The 22,971-nt window shown below is 44.8% G+C and overlaps 1 protein-coding gene across 1 annotated transcript; it reads right to left on the bottom strand.

The window, feature by feature from the left end:
* Positions 1-424: 424 nt before the first annotated feature.
* On the bottom strand, positions 425-17,479 carry LOC308579757 (vomeronasal type-2 receptor 26-like; the record flags this gene model as incomplete). Its single annotated transcript, XM_081180691.1, has 7 exons — positions 425-2,064; positions 3,278-3,404; positions 3,759-3,986; positions 9,759-10,565; positions 12,885-13,130; positions 16,460-16,524; positions 17,401-17,479. 7 exons carry the CDS (start codon positions 17,477-17,479, stop codon positions 1,154-1,156), a joined length of 2,463 nt encoding a protein of 820 aa, XP_081036817.1. The 3' UTR covers positions 425-1,153.
* Positions 17,480-22,971: the final 5,492 nt, after the last annotated feature.

The raw sequence follows: 22,971 nt of genomic DNA, 5'->3' as shown, positions 1-22,971 counted from the left end.
TGGCAGATGAGCAAGCAATTGACTCTTTCCAGTTTGCCATGCTCCACTGGGAGTCCAAATGAGCATCTCTTTTGATCCCCTTGCAAGAGGGTGTGCCGGATAGTGTGTCCTTGTCCCCACCCTCCACAATCTAGGTCTTCCCACCACCTGTTATCTATGGATTCAATGTGTCTGTGTGTGTTTATTTTAGCAGTTCTGCCCTGCCTCTTATATGCCAGAGGGCCAGCTGGAGCTAATCTTGGGTGGATTGACTTCCATAATGACAAATTCTCCCATATCTAAAGAAGCCAGGAGACAGAGCTTCAGCTACAGAGAATCAGAGATAGCCCAGATGAAAGATGGAGAATGTCTCCACTCCAGTCAGAGTCAAATAGGAGCTCATGCTAGCAATACTCAAGCAATTTTTATTTCAAGGAGCTGACCGTGGCTTTGAGACTAGAGAGGCTGCACTTCCCTTGTTGCTACCTCTGCTCAAAGATGTATTGGAAGAAGTCCTAATCCGTTTTCTTTTAAACCAGTATTTTAAAATACAGGAACTGGCAGAAGACTTTCTCAGTAGTGGCACCCGCCCTGTGGAATGCCCTCCCACCACATGTCAAAGAGAACAACAACTACCAAACTTTTAGAAGATATCTGAAGGCAGCCCTGTTTAGCGAAGCTTTTAATGTTTGATGTATTACTGTATTTTAATATTTGGTTGGAAGCGGCCCAGAGTGGCAGAGGAAGCCCAGCCAGATGGGTGGGGTATAAATAATAAATTAGTAGTAGTAGTAGTAGTAGTAGTAGTAGTAGTAGTCCTAATCTGTTTTTTTTTTTTATTAGTATTAGTCCTAATCTGTTTTCTTTTAAATTAGTATTTTAAAATACAGGAGCTGCCAAAGAGTATGATTTTTTAAGAAGAACACTCAAATGATGTCATGCTTTCCAAGTTAAAACAGCACAATTAAAAGTAAAACTTAATCATTTAGACATATTTTAAATCCATCCGACAAGGAGGCATAAACATTGTTTTCTGCAAGTTGAAACTAGGTGTGCACTAGCTGCATAGAAAGTAGTATTCTTTCGCTGAAACATGGTGGATTCGCCATTTGCCAGATTCAGAATCTGATAGAACACTAGCTCTAAATCATCAAACCATTTCCATAGAACAAGATCAAATACCATCTTTTGATTTTGTCATTAGATCCTCCTTTGTATTCAAATCAGGCCTGAGTACAATTATGTAGCACTTGGGAAAGAAGATGCAGCCCAGAAGCCCAGCACTGGAGGCCAAGATAGAGAAGATCTGCACGGCTACCATGTATTTCCCCTTTGTGCTCAGATAGGAGGGCACAAAGGAGACCCAAACACTGCAGAAGACCAGCATGCTGAAGGTGATCAGCTTGGCTTCATTGAAAGCTCCAGGCAGGTTCCTGGCTAGGAAAGCAACTGTGAAGCAGATGGAGGCCAGGAAGCCCATGTAGCCAAGAGCAGCATAAAACATGGCAATAGACCCTACATTGCATTGCAAGGTGATCTCTCCAGCCTGGGAGCTCATGTCAGATTCTGGGAAGGGCGGAGAGATTCCCAGCCAGATGGTGCAGATGAGAACTTGGACACTGGAACAGAAAATGACAATGGAGTTGGCCAGTCTCTTCCCCAGCCATCTCCTCATCGTGTTCCCTGGTTTTGTGGCCAGGAAGGCCAGCACCACAGTGACGGTTTTTGCCAACAAAGAAGAGACAGCAACTGAAAAGATGGTGTTGAAGGCCATTTGTTGAAGAAGGCAGGCTGCTTTCCGTGGCTGGCCAAGGAACATGAAGGAGGACAAAAAGGAAAGCAAGAGGGAGATGAGGAGGATGTAGGAGAGGTCCCTGTTGTTGGCTTTGACTATGGGGGTTTCCTTGTACTTAATGAATGTTCCTAACACAATGCCTGTGGTTAAGGATAACAAGAGGGAAAAGGAAGCTAGGAGGATCCCCAAAGGTTCTTCATAAGCCAGGAAGGTTATAATCTTAAAGACACATTGATCCCTGGGCTTGTTTGGATGTTGATCTTCAGGACACCTGGTGCAATGCTCTGCATCTGCAAAGAACAAAAGTAATATCAAATTTGTACCCTTCTGAAATGGTTTTCCCTTGCAGAAAGTAATGCCAAAGTGGCTCCCACAATAAGAAAACATTACTATATCCAATAACAATAACTGCATATGACCAAGGACATCAGGAATCAGTATTAATATTGTAGGTCAGGGAAAAGCTGGGGCAGCAAGTATGTCTTAATTTATTGGTGAAAACAATGGGGAGAGCCTTCCACATGCTAGACACCGCAATGTCACAATAACCCTGTCAAATGGTTCAGGGTGAGAAAAATGGACTGACAAAAGGTCCTCCAGTTGTTCTTGCTTCTGGCTCAACAGATTTATGTCTTCCTTTTTGGAGAGAGAGGTTTGGAAGAGAGATTCTTATCCTCTTGTCGGAGAGTTAAGCACAGTGGTGTTTGTTCCAAGCACATTAAAATTTGGTTTAATTTGCATCTGCCCACATCCACCTGTAAATAAATGTTCCCCACTAGAATGCATAAAAGGTAAAAGGTAAAGGGACCCCTGACCATTAGATCCAGTCGTGACCAACTATAGGGTTGTGGCGCTCATCTCACTTTACTGGCCGAGGGAGCCGGCATACAGCTTCCGGGTCATGTGGCCAGCATGACTAAGCCGCTTCTGGCGAACCAGAGCAGCGCACGGAAATGCCGTTTTCCTTCCCGCCGGAGCGGTACCTATTTATATACTTGCACTTTGATGTGCTTTCGAACTGCTAGGTTGGCACTTCTGATCGGCAAGTCCTAGGCTCTGTGGTTTAACCCACAGCACCACCTGTGTCCCTACTAGAATGCATAGGCTAGAATAAATCACAGATACTTAGCTTTGCTTAGAGTTTCCATAAATAACAGCAAACAAATCTCCATCCATTGTCAGAAAAATAAAGATTAAAACTACTTGGTACTTGGTTTTCCTTACAAGAAGGATCTTGCAATATGCGTGCTATAAAAATCTCATTTAAGAGAGATTCCGTTCACTTGCAGGAAGGCATGGTCACATAGCTCCTTCTTCGCTTGCTCCAGGAAACACGAAAAGAAACAGGCTGAGAACCTGGGAGGAGTGTGGTGTGGCTTGCATGTGCACATTTTGCATGTGAATTTCAATAATCAGCTCTAAAATTTCTCTTTAAAAAGCCACTGATATCAGAATGAAATGTCCTCTTTCGCAAGGTCAGCCCTTTCCACTGGGATCACCCACCTTCCTGAGTGGAGATGGTCCCTTCTGCACAATGAATACAGTCATAGCAGCAGAGTGGCTTTCCTTCCTGAACAACTTTGACGAATCCAGGGCTGCAACTTTCCACACACCGGGAAGTAGGTAGGGTCTAAGTAGAAAGATAAGGAGCATTTTATAAAAAAAGTTATAGAAATGGTAAAATGGGAAAACGATCTTAATTTTACTGCCTTTAGTGGGCTGAAAGAAAACTATATGAAAATGGTATCTAACACCGGTTCAAATGGCTGAAATGTCTAAAAATGCTAATAATCAATGTAATCAACTTTTATTCATATCTGGTGGTTTTGTAAGAAAGCAAAAGCTTACCAGGAAATGGTAAATAATAATTTAATAATATATACATATTAAAGGAGCATTCAAAAAATGTGTTAGCCTGTCCCCCCCACCCCTATGGAAATGATGGAAAGGGTTACGAAGGGCCATGAAAGATGATTTCTCCCACCGGGCTGAGCCATTTGGGCCACACAACGGCATCCTGGTCAATGGTGAATTGTAGGTCTGGCAAACCCCGTCTGTTGATACTCCCAAATTTCACTTTAAGGATGGACTTATTGGGAAACTTCAGCCAATTCAAGACATTAAAGTCAGCTGCTAATTGCCCATTCTCATCCAAATACACTCCATCCATGGAAGAATTGTAGAACTGGGAGTTTCCCAGGAAAGGGTGGAACTGGAAGGGAAGAGAAAGAACAGCATTTAGAATATGGGAAAGGACACTGACTATCCAGCTCTGACCTTTTTGTGCCTTGATCTCCTCTGACTTGGACTGCGTAGAGAATCAAGAAGCTGTGCATCATTTTCAAGCACTTGCTGCACTGAAACTTGCACCCAATGGGGCTTACTCCCAGGTAAGTAGGTCTAGGCTGCCATCCTGTGCACACTTACCTGTTGGTTTCTGTTTCCCTCACTGAGCAGCTGCTGGTAGTCACAGGACTATGTTTTCATTCCACAGTCCAGATACTGGTGGATTCCCACGGTAAAGGGAGACGGGATGTGACGTATACTGGTTTCCTGTTTCCTTTGTACTGTTGTTTCTTTTTTTTTTGGAGTTGCTTCTCACAGAGACAAGATGTATATTTGTATGCTCTCTGCATAGCTTAGTAATAAAGCTTAGCAATGTAGCCATACCTGCCTCATCCTTCTGTTGCGGACTCTGGGTGTTTTATACTCTGCTGGGCTCAAGCGAAGATGAGCCGTATCAGCTCGGAGGACTGGAGCTGAATTTACTAACAATGGGAGTATCCCCCATTGAACTTAATGGGACTTCTGGCTAGCAACACATAGGGTAAAAGGTAAAGGTACCCCTGACCAATAAATCCAGTTGCGAACGGCTCTGGGGTTGTGCGCTCATCTCACTCTATAGGCCGAGGGAGCCGGGGTTTGTCCACAGACAGCTTCCGGGTCATGTGGCCAGCATGACTAAGCCGCTTCTGGCAAAACCAGAGCAGCGCACAGAAATGCCGTTTACCTTCCCACCGGAGCGGTACCTATTTATCTACTTGCACTTTTACGTGCTTTCAAACTTCTAGGTGGACAGGAGCTGGGTCCGAACAACGGGAGCTCACCCCGTCAGGCAGATTCGAATTGCTGACCTTCCGATCGGCAAGCCCTAGGCTGTAAAAATACTGTGTCTTTATTATGTGGTTGGGACAGGCTTCCTTGCCTCAGCATCAGTTGGTTGAAACTTATTTCCAGCACACAGCTCCTACCTGCTCTGTGTGGAAACGGTATGAAACTCTGCTGTTTATGATGTGAAAAAGATTGGTTTGGTGCATATTAATAAGCGAAAGGAAAGTCCAGTGCTGTAAAGAAAAATATTGCATAGGAACCTGGAATGTAAGAACCATGAACCTGGGTAAGTTGGAGGTGGTCAAAAATGAGATGGCAAGAATAAATATTGACATCCTGGGCATCAGTGAACTAAAATGGACGGGAATGGGTGAATTCAGTTCGGATGACCATCACATCTACTACTGTGGGCAAGAAACCTGTAAAAGAAATGGAGTGGCCCTCATAGTCAACAAAAGAGTGGCGAAAGCTGTACTGGGATGCAATCTCAAAAATGATAGAATGATCTCGATTCGAATCCAAGGCAGACCTTTTAACATCACAGTAATCCAAGTGTATGCACCAACCACTGGTGCTGAAGAAACTGAAATTGACCAATTCTATGAAGACTTACAACACCTTATAGAAGTGACACCAAAGAAGGATGTTCTTCTCATTATAGGGGATTGGAATGCTAAAGTAGGGAGGCAAGAGATAAAAGGAACAACTGGCAAGTTTGGCCTTGGAAATCAAAACGAAGCAGGGCAAAGGCTAATAGAGTTCTGTCAAGAGAACAAGCTGGTCATCACAAACATGCTTTTCCAACAACACAAGAGACGACTCTACACATGGACATCACCAGATGGGCAGCATCGAAATCAGATTGATTATATTCTCTGCAGCCAAAGATGGAGAAGCTCTATACAGTCAGCAAAAACAAGACCTGGAGCTGACTGTGGCTCAGATCATCAGCTTCTTATAGCAAAATTCAAGCTTAAACTGAAGAAAGTAGGAAAAACCACTGGACCGGTAAGATACAATCTAAGTCAAATCCCTTATGAATACACAGTGGAAGTGAGGAACAGGTTTAAGGATTTAGATTTGGTGGACAGAGTGCCTGAAGAACTATGGATGGAGGCTCGTAACATTGTACAGGAGGCAGCAACGAAAACCATCCCAATGAAAAGGAAATGCAAGAAAGCAAAGTGGCTGTCCAACGAGGCCTTACAAATAGCGGAGGAGAGAAGGCAAGCAAAATGCGAGGGAGATAGTGAAAGATACAGGAAATTGAATGCAGATTTCCAAAGAATAGCAAGGAGAGACAAGAAGGCCTTCTTAAACGAGCAATGCAAACAAATAGAGGAAAACAACAGAATGGGAAGAACCAGAGATCTGTTCAAGAAAATTGGAGATATGAAAGGAACATTTCGTACAAAGATTACCATAATAAAGGACAAAAGTGGTAAGGACCTAACAGAAGCAGAAGACATCAAGAAGAGGTGGCAAGAATACACAGAGGAATTATACCAGAAAGAAATGGATGTCTCGTACACTCCAGGTAGTGTGGTTGCTGACCTTGAGCCAGACATTCTGGAGAGTGAAGTCAAATGGGCCTTAGAAAGCACTGCAAATAACAAGGCCAGTGGAAGTGATGGTATTCCAGCTGAACTGTTTAAAATTTTAAAAGATGATGCTGTTAAGGTGCTACACTCAATATGCCAGCAAGTTTGGAAAACTCAGCAGTGGCCAGAAGATTGGAGAAGATCAGTCTACATCCCAATCCCAAAGAAGGGCAGTGCTAAAGAATGCTCCAACTACCGCACAATTGCACTTATTTCACACGCTAGCAAGGTTATGCTTAAAATTCTACAAGGAAGGCTCAAGCAGTATGTGGACCGAGAACTCCCAGAAGTGCAAGCTGGATTTAGAAGGCAGAGGAACCAGAGACCAAATTGCAAACATGCGCTGGATTATGGAGAAAGCTAGAGAGTTCCAGAAAGACATCTACTTCTGCTTCATTGACTATGCAAAAGCCTTTGACTGTGTCGACCACAGCAAACTATGGCAAGTTCTTAAAGAAATGGGAGTGCCTGATCACCTCATCTGTCTCCTGAGAAATCTCTATGTGGGACAAGAAGCTACAGTTAGAACTGGATATGGAACAACTGATTGGTTCAAAATTGGGAAAGGAGTACGACAAGGCTGTATTTTGTCTCCCTGCTTATTTAATTTATATGCAGAATACATAATGCGAAAGGCTGGGCTGGATGCATCCCAAGCTGGAATTAAGATTGCTGGAAGAAATATCAACAACCTCAGATATGCAGATGACACAACCTTGATGGCAGAAAGTGAGGAGGAATTAAAGAACCTTTTAATGAGGGTGAAAGAGGAGAGCGCAAAATATGGTCTGAAGCTCAACATCAAAAAAACGAAGATCATGGCCACTGGTCCCATCACCTCCTGGCAAATAGAAGGGGAAGAAATGGAGGTAGTGAGAGATTTTACTTTCTTGGGCTCCATGATCACTGCAGATGGTGACAGCAGCCACGAAATTAAAAGACGCCTGCTTCTTGGGAGAAGGGCAATGACAGGCCTAGACAGCATCTTGAGAAGTAGAGATGTCACCTTGCCAACAAAGGTCCGTATAGTTAAAGCCATGGTTTTCCCAGTAGTGATGTATGGAAGTGAGAGCTGGACCATAAAGAAGGCTGATCGCCGAAGAATTGATGCTTTTGAATTATGGTGCTGGAGAAGACTCTTGAGAGTCCCATGGACTGCAAGAAGATCAAACGCATCCATTCTTAAGGAAATCAGCCCTGAGTGCTCACTGGAAGGACAGATCGTGAAGCTGAGGCTCCAGTACTTTGGCCACCTCATGAGAAGAGAAGACTCCCTGGAGAAGACACTGATGCTGGGAAAGATGGAGGGCACAAGGAGAAGGGGGCGACAGAGGACAAGATGGTTGGATAGTGTTTTCGAGGTTACCAGCATGGGTTTGACCAAACTGCGGGAGGTAGTGGAGGACAGAGGTGCCTGGCGTGCTCTGGTCCATGGGGTCACGAAGAGTTGGACACGACTAAACGACTAAACAACAACAACAAAATAAGCCAAAACATATAAACACCGTCATAATGAGTACAGGAGCCACTGCAAGATATGCAGGCAGGCATGGGAGTTTCCCCTCCTCTTTGGGAACCCCCGATAAGAATTAACGAGCCTCTGACAGGTTTATGGTCCTCTTTATTTACAACAACACAGAGGGAGCGGCATCAAGCCACCCTCCTTCAGGATCTCAGTTGGCCACTGAATTCCCGCCTCTTCTGCAGCAAGAAGCACGCCAGTGCCCTGTTCTCCTGCCCCTGTGCTTCTGTTGAGCCTTAACCCTTTGTCTTGCCAAATGCAAGGTGGTTCTTTTAATGAGATTCAGAAGCAAGACAAACACAAGTGAGTGAAAAGATTAAATATTTTATTCTAAACAACAAGCATTATATACATTACCAAGCAAGCACTTCGATCTGCCACTGGGAAGCCCTCAAGACGTGGCAAAGGTTGCATGACCCTCCTGCCAGGAGTTCATGCATGAGCTTCTGAGCTATGGCCCCAAACCATCTGATTTATTGATAGCTAGCCTGTATGGCTTGCCCAACTGCCCAGTTGCAGATTATTCATTAGCTAGTCCCCTCTTCCAATACCGCACATTCCTCCAAACAATGTCTAACAACAAAGAGGGTCAGAAGGTGCCCTGCATTATCACTTCTTCCTTCCACCAGTTTATACATTAAAAGGCTGTTCTCAGCCATCAAAGAACTTTAACAAGAGATGGAGAAGGGAAATAAACAGAGGCAGGAAGAGAAGACCAAGTTAGATCACTAAACTCCTCAAAATTAGGAATGCCTTCAGGAAAAGGTTGCCCATACACCCTTTCAGACCTTCAAGTACAAGGGGAGGGAGGAAAGTCCCCGCCGCTCTTGAATGAAAAGTCTCCTAAACACTCCCTCCCTCCTGGTTGCCTAGCTACTGACTCAAAGCTATCCAGCTCTTCCCCCAACTGTACAGTCTCTGAATCAGCTGCTGGGAAAGTTGAAGGAAGGAGGGACAAACTCTCCCCTTCTTCTTCTGTCAGAGGCTGCTCTGTCTGTGTCTACATTCCTTCATCTTCGGAGTCAAAGCAGTCTCTGGCATCTGATTCTGACCAGCCCCTGACAGCCACCAAAACACTCAATACATGCTCCAGAAACACCCAAAGTCCCTTGGACATAGGCTGGAGCTAAGTTGAGCTTGGTAGGGGCACCCCAGTCCAGAGGGAGAGTGCGTCTGTGTAATGGCATCTCCCTTGCCCTGCAGAACTCTTGCAGAATGTGTAAGGAGTCTTATTCAAAATCGGCCGCTGGAGGGAAAGGGGTGCTAATCTAGTGGTGGGGGCTGTTTCCAGAGGTGCTGTGTCCTCTGACACTAATGTAAGTGTTATGTACTAAGCTTGGATCCTAGAACAATAGGCAGGTAGGATCCTAGAATGCAACAACTGATTGGCCTTCAGGAAAAGACCAATCAGGATCCAGGAGGGAAGCACAAACAGCCAATCAGATGGGACTCATTGCGTAAATAATGTATATAAAAGCCTGAGGTTTTGGGGGAAATTCAGTCACTGTTTTACAAGCTGCAATGGTGCAAAAATGTGGTTACAAAGCACGGATCCACATGGATCCTTGGGGTTTTAGCATTGGGTCACCCCAAATTCACCATCAGATCACATGTCTGTGGCCACAGCATGAACCACAAAAATGATACATCCACTGTTTCATTCAGAGTATATTTTTTTTCTTGTTTTCCTCCTCTAAAAACTAGGTGCGTCTTATGGTCAGATGCATCTTATGGAACAAACGAAAAATACCTGCCATGGCTGTAGCCTTTGACGTTCTAGGCTGTCTGTCACCCGCCACAGAGACCTGGAGGAATATGCAGCATTTAAAGCACGTGCCAAAGCCTTGGCAGTGTTGTAAATCCTGTAGCTGTCTAGAGAGAGGCTTCTTTCCATATCATCTTGGGGCAGCATCTCATGTTTTCCTTTCTCCCTGCATCTTATCCAGCCTTTCGCCGACCATGCGTGCTTTAAATAGGAACAACTGAAAGCATCCTCCCAAAACTGCTTGATTGCAAAGAAAAGGGATGGAATGTCGTTAGATTCTTTCCTTTTATTTGTTTCAGTGTAGAAAGAAAAAATGCCATGGATGTGTTCGTAAGATAAGCCGCTGTACATTAACTCGAAGGAGATGTCCCACATAGCTGTTGTGACCAAGACTTCCCCTGCAGTGGGCTTTATCAAGTTCTCAAATAAATGTTGTAGAATGAAAATTCCATGCAAGGCATGAAGTTTCTCTGCATAATAAACAAACACACGGGCTTGTCTCCACTTTAAGAATTTGCGGAAATTGATCTCGAATCCATGTGTGTTCAGTACCGAGATGGTTTGTGAGATGGCAACACAAATACCACTCCTGATGAGTACAGGAGTCAGGGTCTTCATGAATCTCTCTCCATTCTCAGTGTCGGGGGCAATTAGACCGATGAACGTCCATCTGAAGTGATGGAGCAGCTTGACAATCACTGGGTAAACGGCATCTTCTTTGGGGACCATTGGGTAGAAAAAAGGGAACTGTCTCTTATCATCCAGAACATGAGAGACAAAAGCATAGCTGACCTGGCAAGAAAATAAACATTATTGGCTAACTTAGTTTTGGATCAAAGCCAAAATGTAGCTAACCCTGAATATAGTCGTACCTTGAAAGTCGAACAGTTTAGTTCCCAAACGTTTTGGCTCTCAAATGTCACAAACCCGGAAGTGACTATTCCAGTTTGCAAACCATTTTTGGAAGCCAAATGTCCGATGGGGCTTCCACAGCTTCCGATTGGCTGCAGGAGCTTCCTGCAGCCAATCAGAAGCCGCACTTCGGTTTCCAAACGTTTTGGAAGTCGAAAAGACAAATGTTTTTGCCAGGCTTTCCTTGACACATAAGATCAGGCTCTATTTTTATCTCTAGGAATTCCCTTAATTCTGGTTTGCTTTTTATATTGTTTTATGATACTATTTGACTGTTTTGAGGGGAACAAGTTTTAATGAGATAAGTCAAAACACTCATCAGTCTCCAGAGTTTGTGTTACTAAATCTAAATTTAAATGAGACTTGGTGGATAAACCACAGATTGGATTCTTCTAGTGGCAGCAAGTATGATTATAACTGCACCCTGGAAGGCCTTGAAAGGGCCAAACTTCAACAATTGGTACAAGAGAGTAATGGCGTACTGCCCTTATGGAAAAAATTGATACACAAATTGAGTCCAGCAAGACGAGCAAAGCACAACCACACTTTTGCTAGAGAATAGCAGAGGTTTATTTTGTTCACAAATGCTCCAGAAAACCAAAGAGCAATTCCAAGCTTTTATACAAATTTGTGGAACACATAATAAAAATGTGCTTTACAGATGAATATTGTTATAAGCCATGGTTTATGTATGAGAATACAGACATATTGTCCCTGGGAAAAACACGTTTGAGTTTGTTGGTTGTGGATTACCTTTGTTTCTGGAATATATATGCAATGATTTGGAAAATAAAAGATACTGTTCTTTCTTTTAAACATGGTGTTTTTGTGGTACACTAAGAGTGTTTGAAAATATTAAGAGGGTTATTTTTAATAATAATAATAATAATAATAATAATAATAATAATAATAATAATAATAATAATAATACTTCAGGGTTCACTTGAGGGAAACTTCTATTTGCCCCAGAATTTAGTGTCATAGCAACCCATACTACAGACATTACTTCTGTTCCCCTTTACTCGCACACACACACAAACACACACACACACCATTTGACACAAAGAGAAGGAAGGACAGGTGTTTTCAAAGAGAGCACAGCAAACCATCTGACTGTGGGATATAAAGCTGTCAGTCAAGCCCAACATTCCCAGAGGACTAACTGCCTCTATGTGGCAGTTTGTCTGTTGGTCAGTTGCTGCAAGGAGTGTTAAATGTTAACTGCAGTCTTCTCATGACTCACTACTATCTAGTATATAGTTTATCTGTTAAGTAACTAAAGCCTGCCTTCAGTAACAACTCTGTAAACTGAATGAAACTGGAAGTAAAGTAGTTTATGTTAATATGATTCAGATTCATGTGTTTTGTTTAGAGGGACAGAAGGGATTATCAGCCAGGAATGTATAAATATTGATAGGACTCAAACGAGTTAGCAATCCACTAGTCGCTGCATAAACTCAAACAGGGAATCGTTTAAACTCTGCTAAATTATATAAACGTTCCAACACTGAACGTCTGTTGCTTTGCCTGAAAGGACAGTCCTATTGGTTATTGACCCTTATTGCTCATGTATCCCTTTTTTTAGTCATTACAGTGGTACCTCGGGTTACAGACGCTTCAGGTTACAGACTCCGCTAACCCAGAAATAGTACCTTGGGTTAAGAACTTTGCTTCAGGATGAGAACAGAAATCGTGTGGCAGCAGTCGGAGGCCCCATTAGCTAAAGTGGTGCTTCAGGTTAAGAACAGTTTCAGGCTAAGAACAGACCTCTGGAACAAATTAAGTTATTAACCCGAGGTACCACTGTACATTAAAAAGAAAGAGAGACTTAAGGCTGCAATCCCAAATGCACTTTCCACTATCTCCTCATGGGCTCTTCCCCTGCCAGACCTTGCCAGCTCAGTACCCATTTATGCTCATGGAGCTGAACTGGCGTGGATTGGCCAGGAATAAGACCTTGGGGTTATCGTGGATGCCTCCTATTACCCTAGTATGCGGCAAATTGGCAAATTCGATGCTATGGATTCTTAGGAAAAGGCATATTAAAAATAAAACCTGCCAACATCTGTCTTCTTTTAAAAATAAATTAAGATTAAGAACAAGTTGTCTCCATTCACACTTAACATCTACCCCACCCTCTTTTGGCTTTCTCCAAAATTTGGCTCAGCCACAAAATGCCACACCCCTCTCCATTCCTACCTGTGGGATTTTATAGATGCCCAACATTCTTGAAATCTGGATGGAGTTCTCAGAGTCAGAGTCAGCCCCTTCCAGAACTGCAATCAAGTTATTCTGTCCCCCGCAGTTGTAGTTCGGAACATTCGCCTGCTTAGCAGACAGCAGGTCTACCAGAGCTTCGCATGTCACCCTTCCATGAAAGAAGTTCTCGTGGATGTTGTAGCCCAGAGTGATGTTGGACAAGAGCCAGGGATTCTGGTTGATATCCTGAATGGCAAATAAGGAGGAAAGGGGTTGCCAGTACTGTGTGAATGTTTTTCTGCAAAAATGTACATATTGCATCATCATCACCATCATCATCATCATCCAGTATGTCAGATTCAACTCAGCATATTTGGCAAGCTTCTACAGATAATATAAAGTTCTCTATTCCGTTTCTTACACTACCCCTGATCCAGAAGCTCAACAGCCAATCCTCTCCTAATGATGTGTTACATGATGGCTACTGATTCATGGGGACACGGGTGGCGCTGTGGGTTAAACCACAGAGCCTATGGCTTGCCGATCAGAAGGTCAGCGGTTCGAATCCCCGCGACGGGGTGAACTCCCGTTGCTCGGTCCCTGCTCCTGCCAACCTAGCAGTTCGAAAACACGTCAAAGTGCAGGTAGATAAATAGGTACCGCTCTGGCGGGAAGGTAAACAGCATTTCTGTGTGCTGCTCTGGTTCGCCAGAAGTGGCTTAGTCATGCTGGTCACATGACCCAGAAGCTGTACGCCGGCTCCCTGTAGAGCGAGATGAGCGCTGCAACCCCAGTGTCGTCCACGACTGGACCTAATGGCCAGGTGTCCCTTTACCTTTACTGATTCATGAACAAGGCGAGATATTTCCAGTCAACATTTTCCTTTTGAAAACAAACATTTTAAAGCTTAACTGAATGACTGGCAACATTTACTGTTATTTCCCTAGTCTCCTGAAAATGGAGATGGCTTCATTTGAGGCACAGTGCTCTGTGCTCTTGATGTGCTCTGGATGTCCTCTGAGATTTTAGTCCACTTTTTCTTAGGGTTCACATTGTACCACAGTAAGGGGAGGAGAAATCCAGGGGGGCAGCCAAGTTTTGTTTCCTTGGAAGGAGGATCCTGGAAGCCTGTGACATTTTGTGATGTGTGGTTTATTTACACATCTATACAGGCTGAAGCTAAATAGAAGCTTGACAGCATAAAAACTCCCAACTGATTCTGCTTCCTCATTCAGTTTTGAAGGGAAAGCTTTCGGGATATTCAGCACTTCCCAGAAACCCAGAAACAATTTTATGCTTCCCTCAAACTATCTCCAAAACCAAAACTTGCCACTTAATCTCAAAAACAGGTGTGTGTGTGTGTGTGTGTGTGTGTGTGAGAGAGAGAGAGAGAGAGAGAGAGAGAGAGAGAGAGAGAGAGAGAGAGAGAGAGAGAATAAGGCCTCATTCCCCTTTCACAAGAGCCCTCCATGGAGAAATCACTCCTTAGCAAAAGCAACATAGCTGGGCCAGAGCCAAAAAGCTTATGTTTCTGTAGTTTCCCCATTTAAATGATTTTATATTATTACTTTGCAGTGCCATAAGATTTAAAAGATTTTTGGGGACTTCTCCAAGCCTGTAGTTTTGTATCTGCAAGATGAGAGGCTGTGTTACAAGACAGGACTGAAGTGGCCGAACCAGTCTCTGAGAAATTAGTGGCCCTAACCCAGGTGGTTAAGCATCCTTTTTACATGTCTAAAGAGTTGGCCACATGCAGGTGGGTTGCCAAAGAAACAACCAGATAGTGGTGCCTGCAGAAGGAGGGGGTAGCCCCGTCGCTTGGCTGGAGAGCATGTCATCCTAGGGGTAGGAGAACAATGGGCAGGGGAAGAAGAAGAAGAAGAAGAAGAAGAAGAAGAAGAAGAAGAAGAAGAAGAAGAAGAAGAAGAAGAAGAAGAAGAAGAGGAGGAGGAGGAGGAGGAGGAGGAGGAGGAGGAGGAGGAGTTTGGATTTGATATCCCGCCTTTCACTCCCTTTTTAAGGAGTCTCAAAGCGGCTAACATTCTCCTTTCCCTTCCTCCCCCACAACAAACACTCTGTGAGGTGAGTGGGGCTGAGAGACTTCAAAGAAGTTTGACTAGCCCAAGGTCACCCAGCAGCTGCATGTGGAGGAGCAGGGAAGCGAACCCGGTTCACCAGATTGCGAGACTACCGCTCTTAACCACTACACCACACTGGCAATAATCCTGCTTCCATGAGAAAGAAATACTGACAGGAATGTGAACTTGAAAGTGCAACGTCTTCTGCAATGTTATATAATGTAAACAGCTCAATAAACAGCGGGTGTCATATGCCTTCCCTACAACCATTGTGGAACAATCAGAAGGAATGCTCAATAAAAAGTTAATCTGACGTGACATAGAACTGTTTCCTTCTTTGAAAAATTATGAAGTTTGCTGAAGTTCACAGTGGATCAGGTCTTACTTTCCTAAAGAAAAACTGCAACTGATTCCCCCATACCCCCCACTCCCCTTCACCCATGTGTGATCTCAATTTTTTACTTCTTCCGTCTTGTTGTGTTGTTATAATTTGAATGTGAAATATTATTTATTTGAAATATTATTTATAATATAAAAGTTTTAATACAAAATTTCTGTGATGTATTTGTATACAGCAAAGAGAAGTTTAGAGTAATTAGGTATATTTTGATTTAGTTAATCATGTAACAGGTTTATGTTAGGAAACGAATACGGATGCTGAATTTGATGTTTGTAATTTCTCTCATTTTTTTGGTTTTGGAAATGAAAAAAGAAAATCTGCAACTGATTTACTGATTTAAAAGGCAGATGTGGGGTGAATAAGATGTGGGGAGCAGCAAGCGGGGTTTGCCCTGGCCTTTCCCACTTGCAGAACTTAAAAGAACCTCTTTAGCCACAGGATTCTTTCTCAAAGTCTCTAAAAAGCTGAGTATGTAGAAGCTACTCTGCTTCACAGCTGAAAGGGAACCCTTGCCAACTTTCTGAAAGGCAGGCTATTATGCAGTCAGTGGTGCCTTAGCACTGGTGCACCCAAAAAATCTCTCTCCAAAAACAAAACGGGGTTTAGTAGAAGCAGGAAAGAGCCTGTCGATTGGGAGCAATTGGAGCTCTTGAAATTAGTTGTGAGTGGAGCAGCAGAAGCCCACCCCCATAAAATGACATACCGGAAAAAGCTGGTAGAGGGAGAGACGTTGAAGTGCTGTGGATTAAATAAAGCTCTTGTGGCAGAGATGACCCCACTAATGAGGTGGTCTCCTGGCCTGTGATAATTGAATGGGCCTATCTGATCTCCCTCCAGAGTCAAGGAGCACTTTGCCTTCGTCCCACAGTCTGCATAAGGCAGAAGGAGGAGGAGGAGAACGAAAACAAGAACCATTCTGTGTCTGCCTGAAACAGCCCCCTCCCTTGCGACTGCTCCTCTCAGTGAGAAAATCATTAGACGAAGCCAAACCCTTTTTGCAAAGTCCAGTGGCTTTCCTTACGTTGGGTGGAGCCCAACCAAGACTCCACATCTGAAGGGGATGGAAGTCAACCTCACTGTCTCATAATAAAACTCACCTGCCCTAAAACTGAAGCCAAGCTCTCAGGGGTACAGAAAGCATTTATCAGCTGGTCCTTTCCAGCTCAGATGAAAGAGATTGCGTCATGTCGCTCTCAATAATGATGTTTATTTTAGTGGATTCAGAGGTGAGCTTTGGACAAAGCTCTGGAGCTTTCTTGAGAAGCAGGTGCCGAAGGGAAGGGAATCACTATTATCTTGATAATTATAAGAAGCATTGCCTCTGCAACATTGTGAACTCTTTCCATGGCTCATGTGCAGGTGCAGGACTGGAGAAAAACATATACACAAAAACTTCCATATCTGGCTGTAGACTTTGAGATGGAGGCAGCTGACCATGTCTAACCTCGCTGTGGGGTGGTGTTCACAGGTGTCTGGAACAAGATTTCCTTTTAAGACAAGCAGTAGGGACCTTTGGCCCACAAGCCAATTTAGGCCAATTTGAGCCAGTGTGGTGTAGTGGTTAAGAGCGGTAGACTTGTAATCTGGTGAACTGGGTTCGCTTCCCTGCTCTTCCACATGCAGCTGCTGGGTGACCTTGGGCCTGTCACACTTCTTTGAAGTCTCTCAGCCCCACTCACCTCACAGAGTGTTTGTTGTGGGGGAGGAAGGGAAAGGAGAATGTGAGCCGCTTTGAGACTCCTTCGGGTAGTGATAAAGCGGGATATCAAATCCAAACTCTTCTTCTTCTTAGGACTGCCAGACCATCCCCATTTGACCCAAAAGGCTACTTTGGCTACCTTCCCAACACAGAATGTATCCTTTTCCTGGGGTTCCCCTGCAGAGCAGAGGTGGAGATGAGGGTCATTTCTATTCAGTATATCTCCTCCGTAGACATACCTAGGCTCAGATAACCTCACCCCATACTCTCCCTCGTGTAGAGCAACTGTCTGTTGGAATACGCCGGGGGGGTCCACGCAGCCCGTGAGATGAGACAAACCTCTCCGGGTGTCTTCCTGAAGTTGTGCAGCTCCAGGACATCCATAAATCATCAGTCTCGGCACGCTCCAGCAACACATGGCAGATACCTATGTGCACACACACTCAGCAGAGATCAGCAGAAACAAAGTGGAGATTGGTGTGCTCATACTAAGCTTTTATTAAGCATATATACAGGACATATACAGGGATGCGGGCGGCGCTGTAGGTTAAACCACAGAGCCTAGGGCTTGCCGATCAGAAGGTCGGTGGTTTGAATCCCCATGACGGAGTGAGCTTCCGTTACTCAGTCCCTGCTCCTGCCAACCTAGCAGTTCAAAAGCACATCAAATGCAAGTAGATAAATAGGTACCGCTCCGGTCGGAACGTAAACGGCATTTCCATGCGCTGCTCTGGTTCGCCAGAAGCGACTTAGTCATGCTGGCCACATGACCCGGAAGCTGTACGCCGGCTCCCTCAGCCAATAAAGTGAGATGAGCGCCGCAACCCCAGAGGTGTCCGCGACTGGACCTAATAGTCAGGGGTCCCTTTAGCTTTATACAGGACAAAGCGGCCCTGGCGTTCTCTCACTTCAGCTCCGAGAAAGAACAGAAAGTAAAAAGTACAAAACCACAACAGAGCGGAAGAGATAAGGCTAGCTTCCGTTCTCAGGCTTTCCAAGCCTAGAAAGTAAACACAGACATGTGATGTAACAATTACACATCCAGCAACGGAGGAGTGAAGTGCCAACACTCTCCTCTGTCAATTACGCAAGGCACTCTCTTTTTGAAGTTTAAATAACAAATAACTTTTACTCAGCATACTTGCACTTGTTAGACTAAGTGTACAAGGCAGACTTATGCTGCTAATACATATTACGTAGATTTGAATCTAGGACAAAAGCTGTTACAGCCTGACTAACTCTGAGGCAGAACACAGCACAACAGAACAGGCCTAGTGCTTAGATGCTCTAACATGGAGGCTTTTAACCTTTTTGGGTCCACAGTTCCCTTGACCAACTACATTCTTTCTGTCGCACCCCTGTTGGGGCTCAGGAGCCCAGTTGGGTCACCCTTTACCTGCAGAGTTGGCAGCCTCTCACCCTTTTTTGAACACTGTCCCTTGTAAGGTGTTCCCTCAGCCTCCTCTCCTTGAGAGTCCTCCGGGCGCTGCCCCTGGTCTCTGAGCTGCCCCCTGCTGCCCCAAAGACAGGTACCTCCTCGCACTGGAGGGGCCTGGAACTTGTCTGTCCATTCCCAAGAGCAGGGGCTGGCGGACTGGCTGGCTGGCTGGACTCCCTCACCCCCTTGCTTGCTTACTCCGAGGCCACCTCAGCTCCTGGCACCCAGCACCCCCTGGCCAGCCCCAGAGGCACCAGTCGCCAGCGGAGCTTGCAGCCACGGCTGCTGCAACAAACGGTTGTTCAAGCCTTTGGGGAGGCAGAGACGCAAGAGGGCATCAGAGGAGGGAGAGAAGGAAAGAGGGACAGAGGCCAGGGTTGCCTGCGGCACCCATGACCATCATTCAAGGCACCACAGGGTTCCACAGCACACTGGTTGAAAACCACTGCTCCAACACAGAAGAAGAAGAAGAAGAAGAAGAGGAGGAGGAGGAGGAGGAGGAGGAGGAGGAGGAGGAGGAGGAGGAGGAAGAGGAGGAGGAGTTTGGATTTGATATCCCGCCTTTCACTCCCCTTTAAGGAGTCTCAAAGCGGCTAACAATCTCCTTTCCCTTCCTCCCCCACAACAAACACTTTGTGAGGTGAGTGAGGCTGAGAGACTTCAGAGAAGTGTGACTGGCCCAAGGTCACCCAGCAGCTGCATGTGGAGGAGCGGAGACGCGAACCCGGTTCACCAGATTACAAGTCCACCGCTTTTAATTACTACACCACACTGGCTGTACAGTTCATAACTTCCATAACTGTACCAACTGACATAACTGCCTCTGGCAGAAGGTGTATGGCATCACAGAATTATATATTGGAATTCTGTAGCCCATAGAAACCAACTCCTAGGGGCTGAGGTCTCTTCAGCCCCCAATAAAATATTGGGGGGGATGGGCTTCCCAAAATTAATGGGCATTGCCATTCAAATGGTGTGTGTGTGTGTGAGAGAGAGAGAGAGAGAGAGAGAGAGAGAGAGAGAGATGATATGATCAGTTATGTGGGGTGGGGCTTACCTGGGCCTATAGCCCTTGAGGGTATTGACCCTTTACTTAGCATTTTGGATGAGATATAGATAGATGATATATGATAGATAGGTAGGTAGGTAGGTAGGTAGGTAGGTAGGTAGATAGATAGATAGATAGATAGATAGATAGATAGATAGATAGATAGATAGATACTGTATTTAGATAGATGATAGATAGATGATAGATAGATGATAGATAGATAGATAGATAGATAGATAGATAGATAGATAGATAGATAGATAGATAGATAGATAGATAGTGTTGGGAAACTGCCAGGGAGATAACGTCCATCATGGCCCCCAAGCCGGAGTGTCGGACGTCCATCGGCCTCCCGTAGTCACGCAGATCCAACAGTTAGCGACACGAAGCCTCTGGAAATTCCTAGCCACATTCCTAGGCTGGTGTACACTGTTTATCAGCAGATAAAAGCACAGCCAAAAGCTTGCACCGCAGAAGAGCAAAAGAGCATATTTACAGACTTTATTTAGGATATGAACAGAACAAAGAAAACACGACCGTTCTGTGTCAGCATCTCTGTCCGACTGACAAAACCGAAAGGAATATCAGAACAATAAACATCCTGTGATCAGGACATGCGCAGACTCTTACAGAAAGACTGCTCCCTTTTAAGGTGGAACGGAAATATCCTAACATCCTCCCCCTTTCCGTGTAACCTGTTGTACCTGTGGTTCACCCAATTGCAACTTTTGTACATAAACCTTAAGCTGTTCTCTGTTAACAACCTTAGACAACAGATCAGCAGGAATTTCATTTCCTGGCATGTAGGACACCTGAATCAGTCCTTTCTGAATACACTCTCTTGCACGATGTAGCTTAATCTGCAAGTACTTGGTTCTCTGCTTGCAACTCTCTGAGTTCAGCAAAGCCAAACACGATCTATTGTCTTGATACACTTGTATAGGACATTTCACAGACACCCTGATGTCCTTAAACAGTTGCATCAACCATTCACAATCCATGAGTGAAAATGACAGAGCATTGAGTTCTGCTTCACAGGAACTTAGGCTCACTGTTGTTTGCTTCTTGCACAACCAGTCAAACAGGCAGTGGTTGTACATGTAGCATACTCCAGAAGTGCTTGTCCCATCTGTGGTGTCACTTCCAAAACTTGCATCTGCAAAGATTTCAAGACCTCCAGTCTTCTGACTGGTGAACCTCAGCCTGTAGTGCATAGTCCCTTTCAAATAGCGGGCTATGCGCTTCAGAGCTTTCCAATCCTGAACCGTAGGATTGTTGGCATGTCTGCTAAGCAGATTACAGCTTACAGCTATGTCAGGTCTTGAACATCTGGCAATGAAGTTCATCTTGCCTAGAATGCATCTGTACAGCGTTGTGTCAGAAAACGCTTCAGCAGTACTGTCTACCTGGTAACCTGTCACCATCGGTGTGTCTGCTGGGTTTGCATCAACCAAATTCAACCTGGTTAACACATCAGCAATTTTCTCTGTTTGGTGTACCAGAAAATTACCTGCTTGGTCCCTCTCCACTTGCAGAGAAAGATAGTTGGATACCTCACCAAGATCCTTCATGTCAAAGTGCTCCTTCAGCTGAGCTAGGGTGCTTTGGTAAAAAGCCTGATTCTTCCAAAACATCAGAAGATCATCAACAAAACATAAACAATACAGTTTGTTTTGCCCCTCCTCCTTGACAAACACACATGGATCAGCTTTGCCCTGGTGAAAACCTAGAGAAAGCAATGTCTCAGTGAGTTTTGTGTTCCAACACCTGGCACTCTGCTTGAGACCATATAAGGATTTCCGCAGTTTACAGACCATTCCCTTCTGTATCTGCATCCCATCAGGTGGAAGCATGTACAGCTCCTCCCCCAAAATCCCGTACAAAAAAGCTGTATTAATGTCATGGTGGGAAACATGCAGTTTCTCCTCCGCAGCGATCTTGAGCATCAGCCGAATGCTCTCATATTTGACTGTGGGAGAGTAGGTCTCGTGGTAATCCTGTCCTGGTACCTGTGAAAAACCTCTGGCAACCAATCTGGCTTTGTGTCTGACTACCTTGCCATTCTGGTCTGTCTTGGCCTTGAAGACCCATTTGCTGCCAACCAGTCTCATTCCTGGGACTACCGGTACCAATTCCCAAGTTTGGTTCCTGTTCAAGGAATCAACTTCAGCCTTCATGGCATTAAGCCAAGGCTCAGCATCTTTAGAGGTTAACTCCTGAACCTCTTTGAAGCTTGAAGGTTCCCACACCTTCTCTGAGCTACTAAGAACAGCAGTTGCTGTCTTAGCAAACTCATCAGCATACCTCTTTGGAGGTCTGCCCTTGGTCGCCCTTTCAGATCTGCGTACTAGACGCAAGTCTTCTGGACTCATCTCCTCTTTCTTAGGAGAAAAATGACCAATGGTGAACAGTGGTTCTTCCAGTTCATTGTCAGACGCATCAGATGGTCTGACTGAGGCCTTTGCGCTCTGGTAGTCTGCTGTGTCATCACTGTCACTGACACCAGCAGCAGCAGCGCCGCCCACTGAACTGGAATCCGAACTCTGATCATCATCATCATCATCATCCTCATCATCATCATCTTCATCCTCATCCTCAGCAGCAGCAGCTTTCTCATCTTTAGCTGCTTGCTTGACATCACCGTCATCCTCCTCTGGGTAACTGGAAAATTCCCACATTTTCCCCCCACTTAGGATTGTACTCAACACTCCTTGTGAACTTAATGGACTTAGAGTCAGTCATCCATACCCTGTATGCACCTTTTTCGTACCCCATGAACAAACCATGTGCCCCACGCTTCCCAAGCTTGTTGGTTTGTTGTGTGCGTACCCACATGTCCGAACCAAATATTCTCATGTGTTTGGTGTTGGGTTTCTTGCCAAACATCTTCTCATAGGGAGTACAACCAATGGGTGATGACAATCTGCGATTAACGGTATAAACCAAATTCCCCAGAGCCTCCCCCCAAAACTTATCAGGGAGATTGGCATCATGCAACAAGGTTTTTATCCCTTGCAGCAAAGTTTGATTTGCTCTCTCCGCAAGACCATTCATCCATGGCGATCTGGGCGTTGACATGTCATGCTGGATTCCCTTCTCAGTCAGGAAAGCCTCAAACTGCTGAGAAGTAAACTCCCCGCCCCGATCAGTAAATAAAGAAGAAATGCGTTTACCGTGCACATTCTCCAACCAAGCACAGAATTCCCTAAACTTCGGAAACGCTTGCGATTTCTGTTCGAGCAAATACACATGAATGAACCTGGAAAAAGAATCAATTAGAATCATGAAGTACCTTGCTCCACCTATAGAGGGCGCAAGTGGACCAACCAGGTCCGCATGCACTAGCTGGTAGGGCTTGGAAGCCTGCCTGCTAGACTCCTTGCCTTTTGGAGCAACCTTCACCTTGTTCTCTGCACAAGATACA

This window comes from Podarcis bocagei, assembly GCF_964188305.1.
Source record: "Podarcis bocagei genome assembly, chromosome: 2".
Taxonomy (NCBI): Eukaryota; Metazoa; Chordata; class Lepidosauria; order Squamata; family Lacertidae; genus Podarcis; species Podarcis bocagei.
Note: the sequence above shows the minus strand (reverse complement) of the source record. Positions and strands in the feature narration are given on the sequence as shown.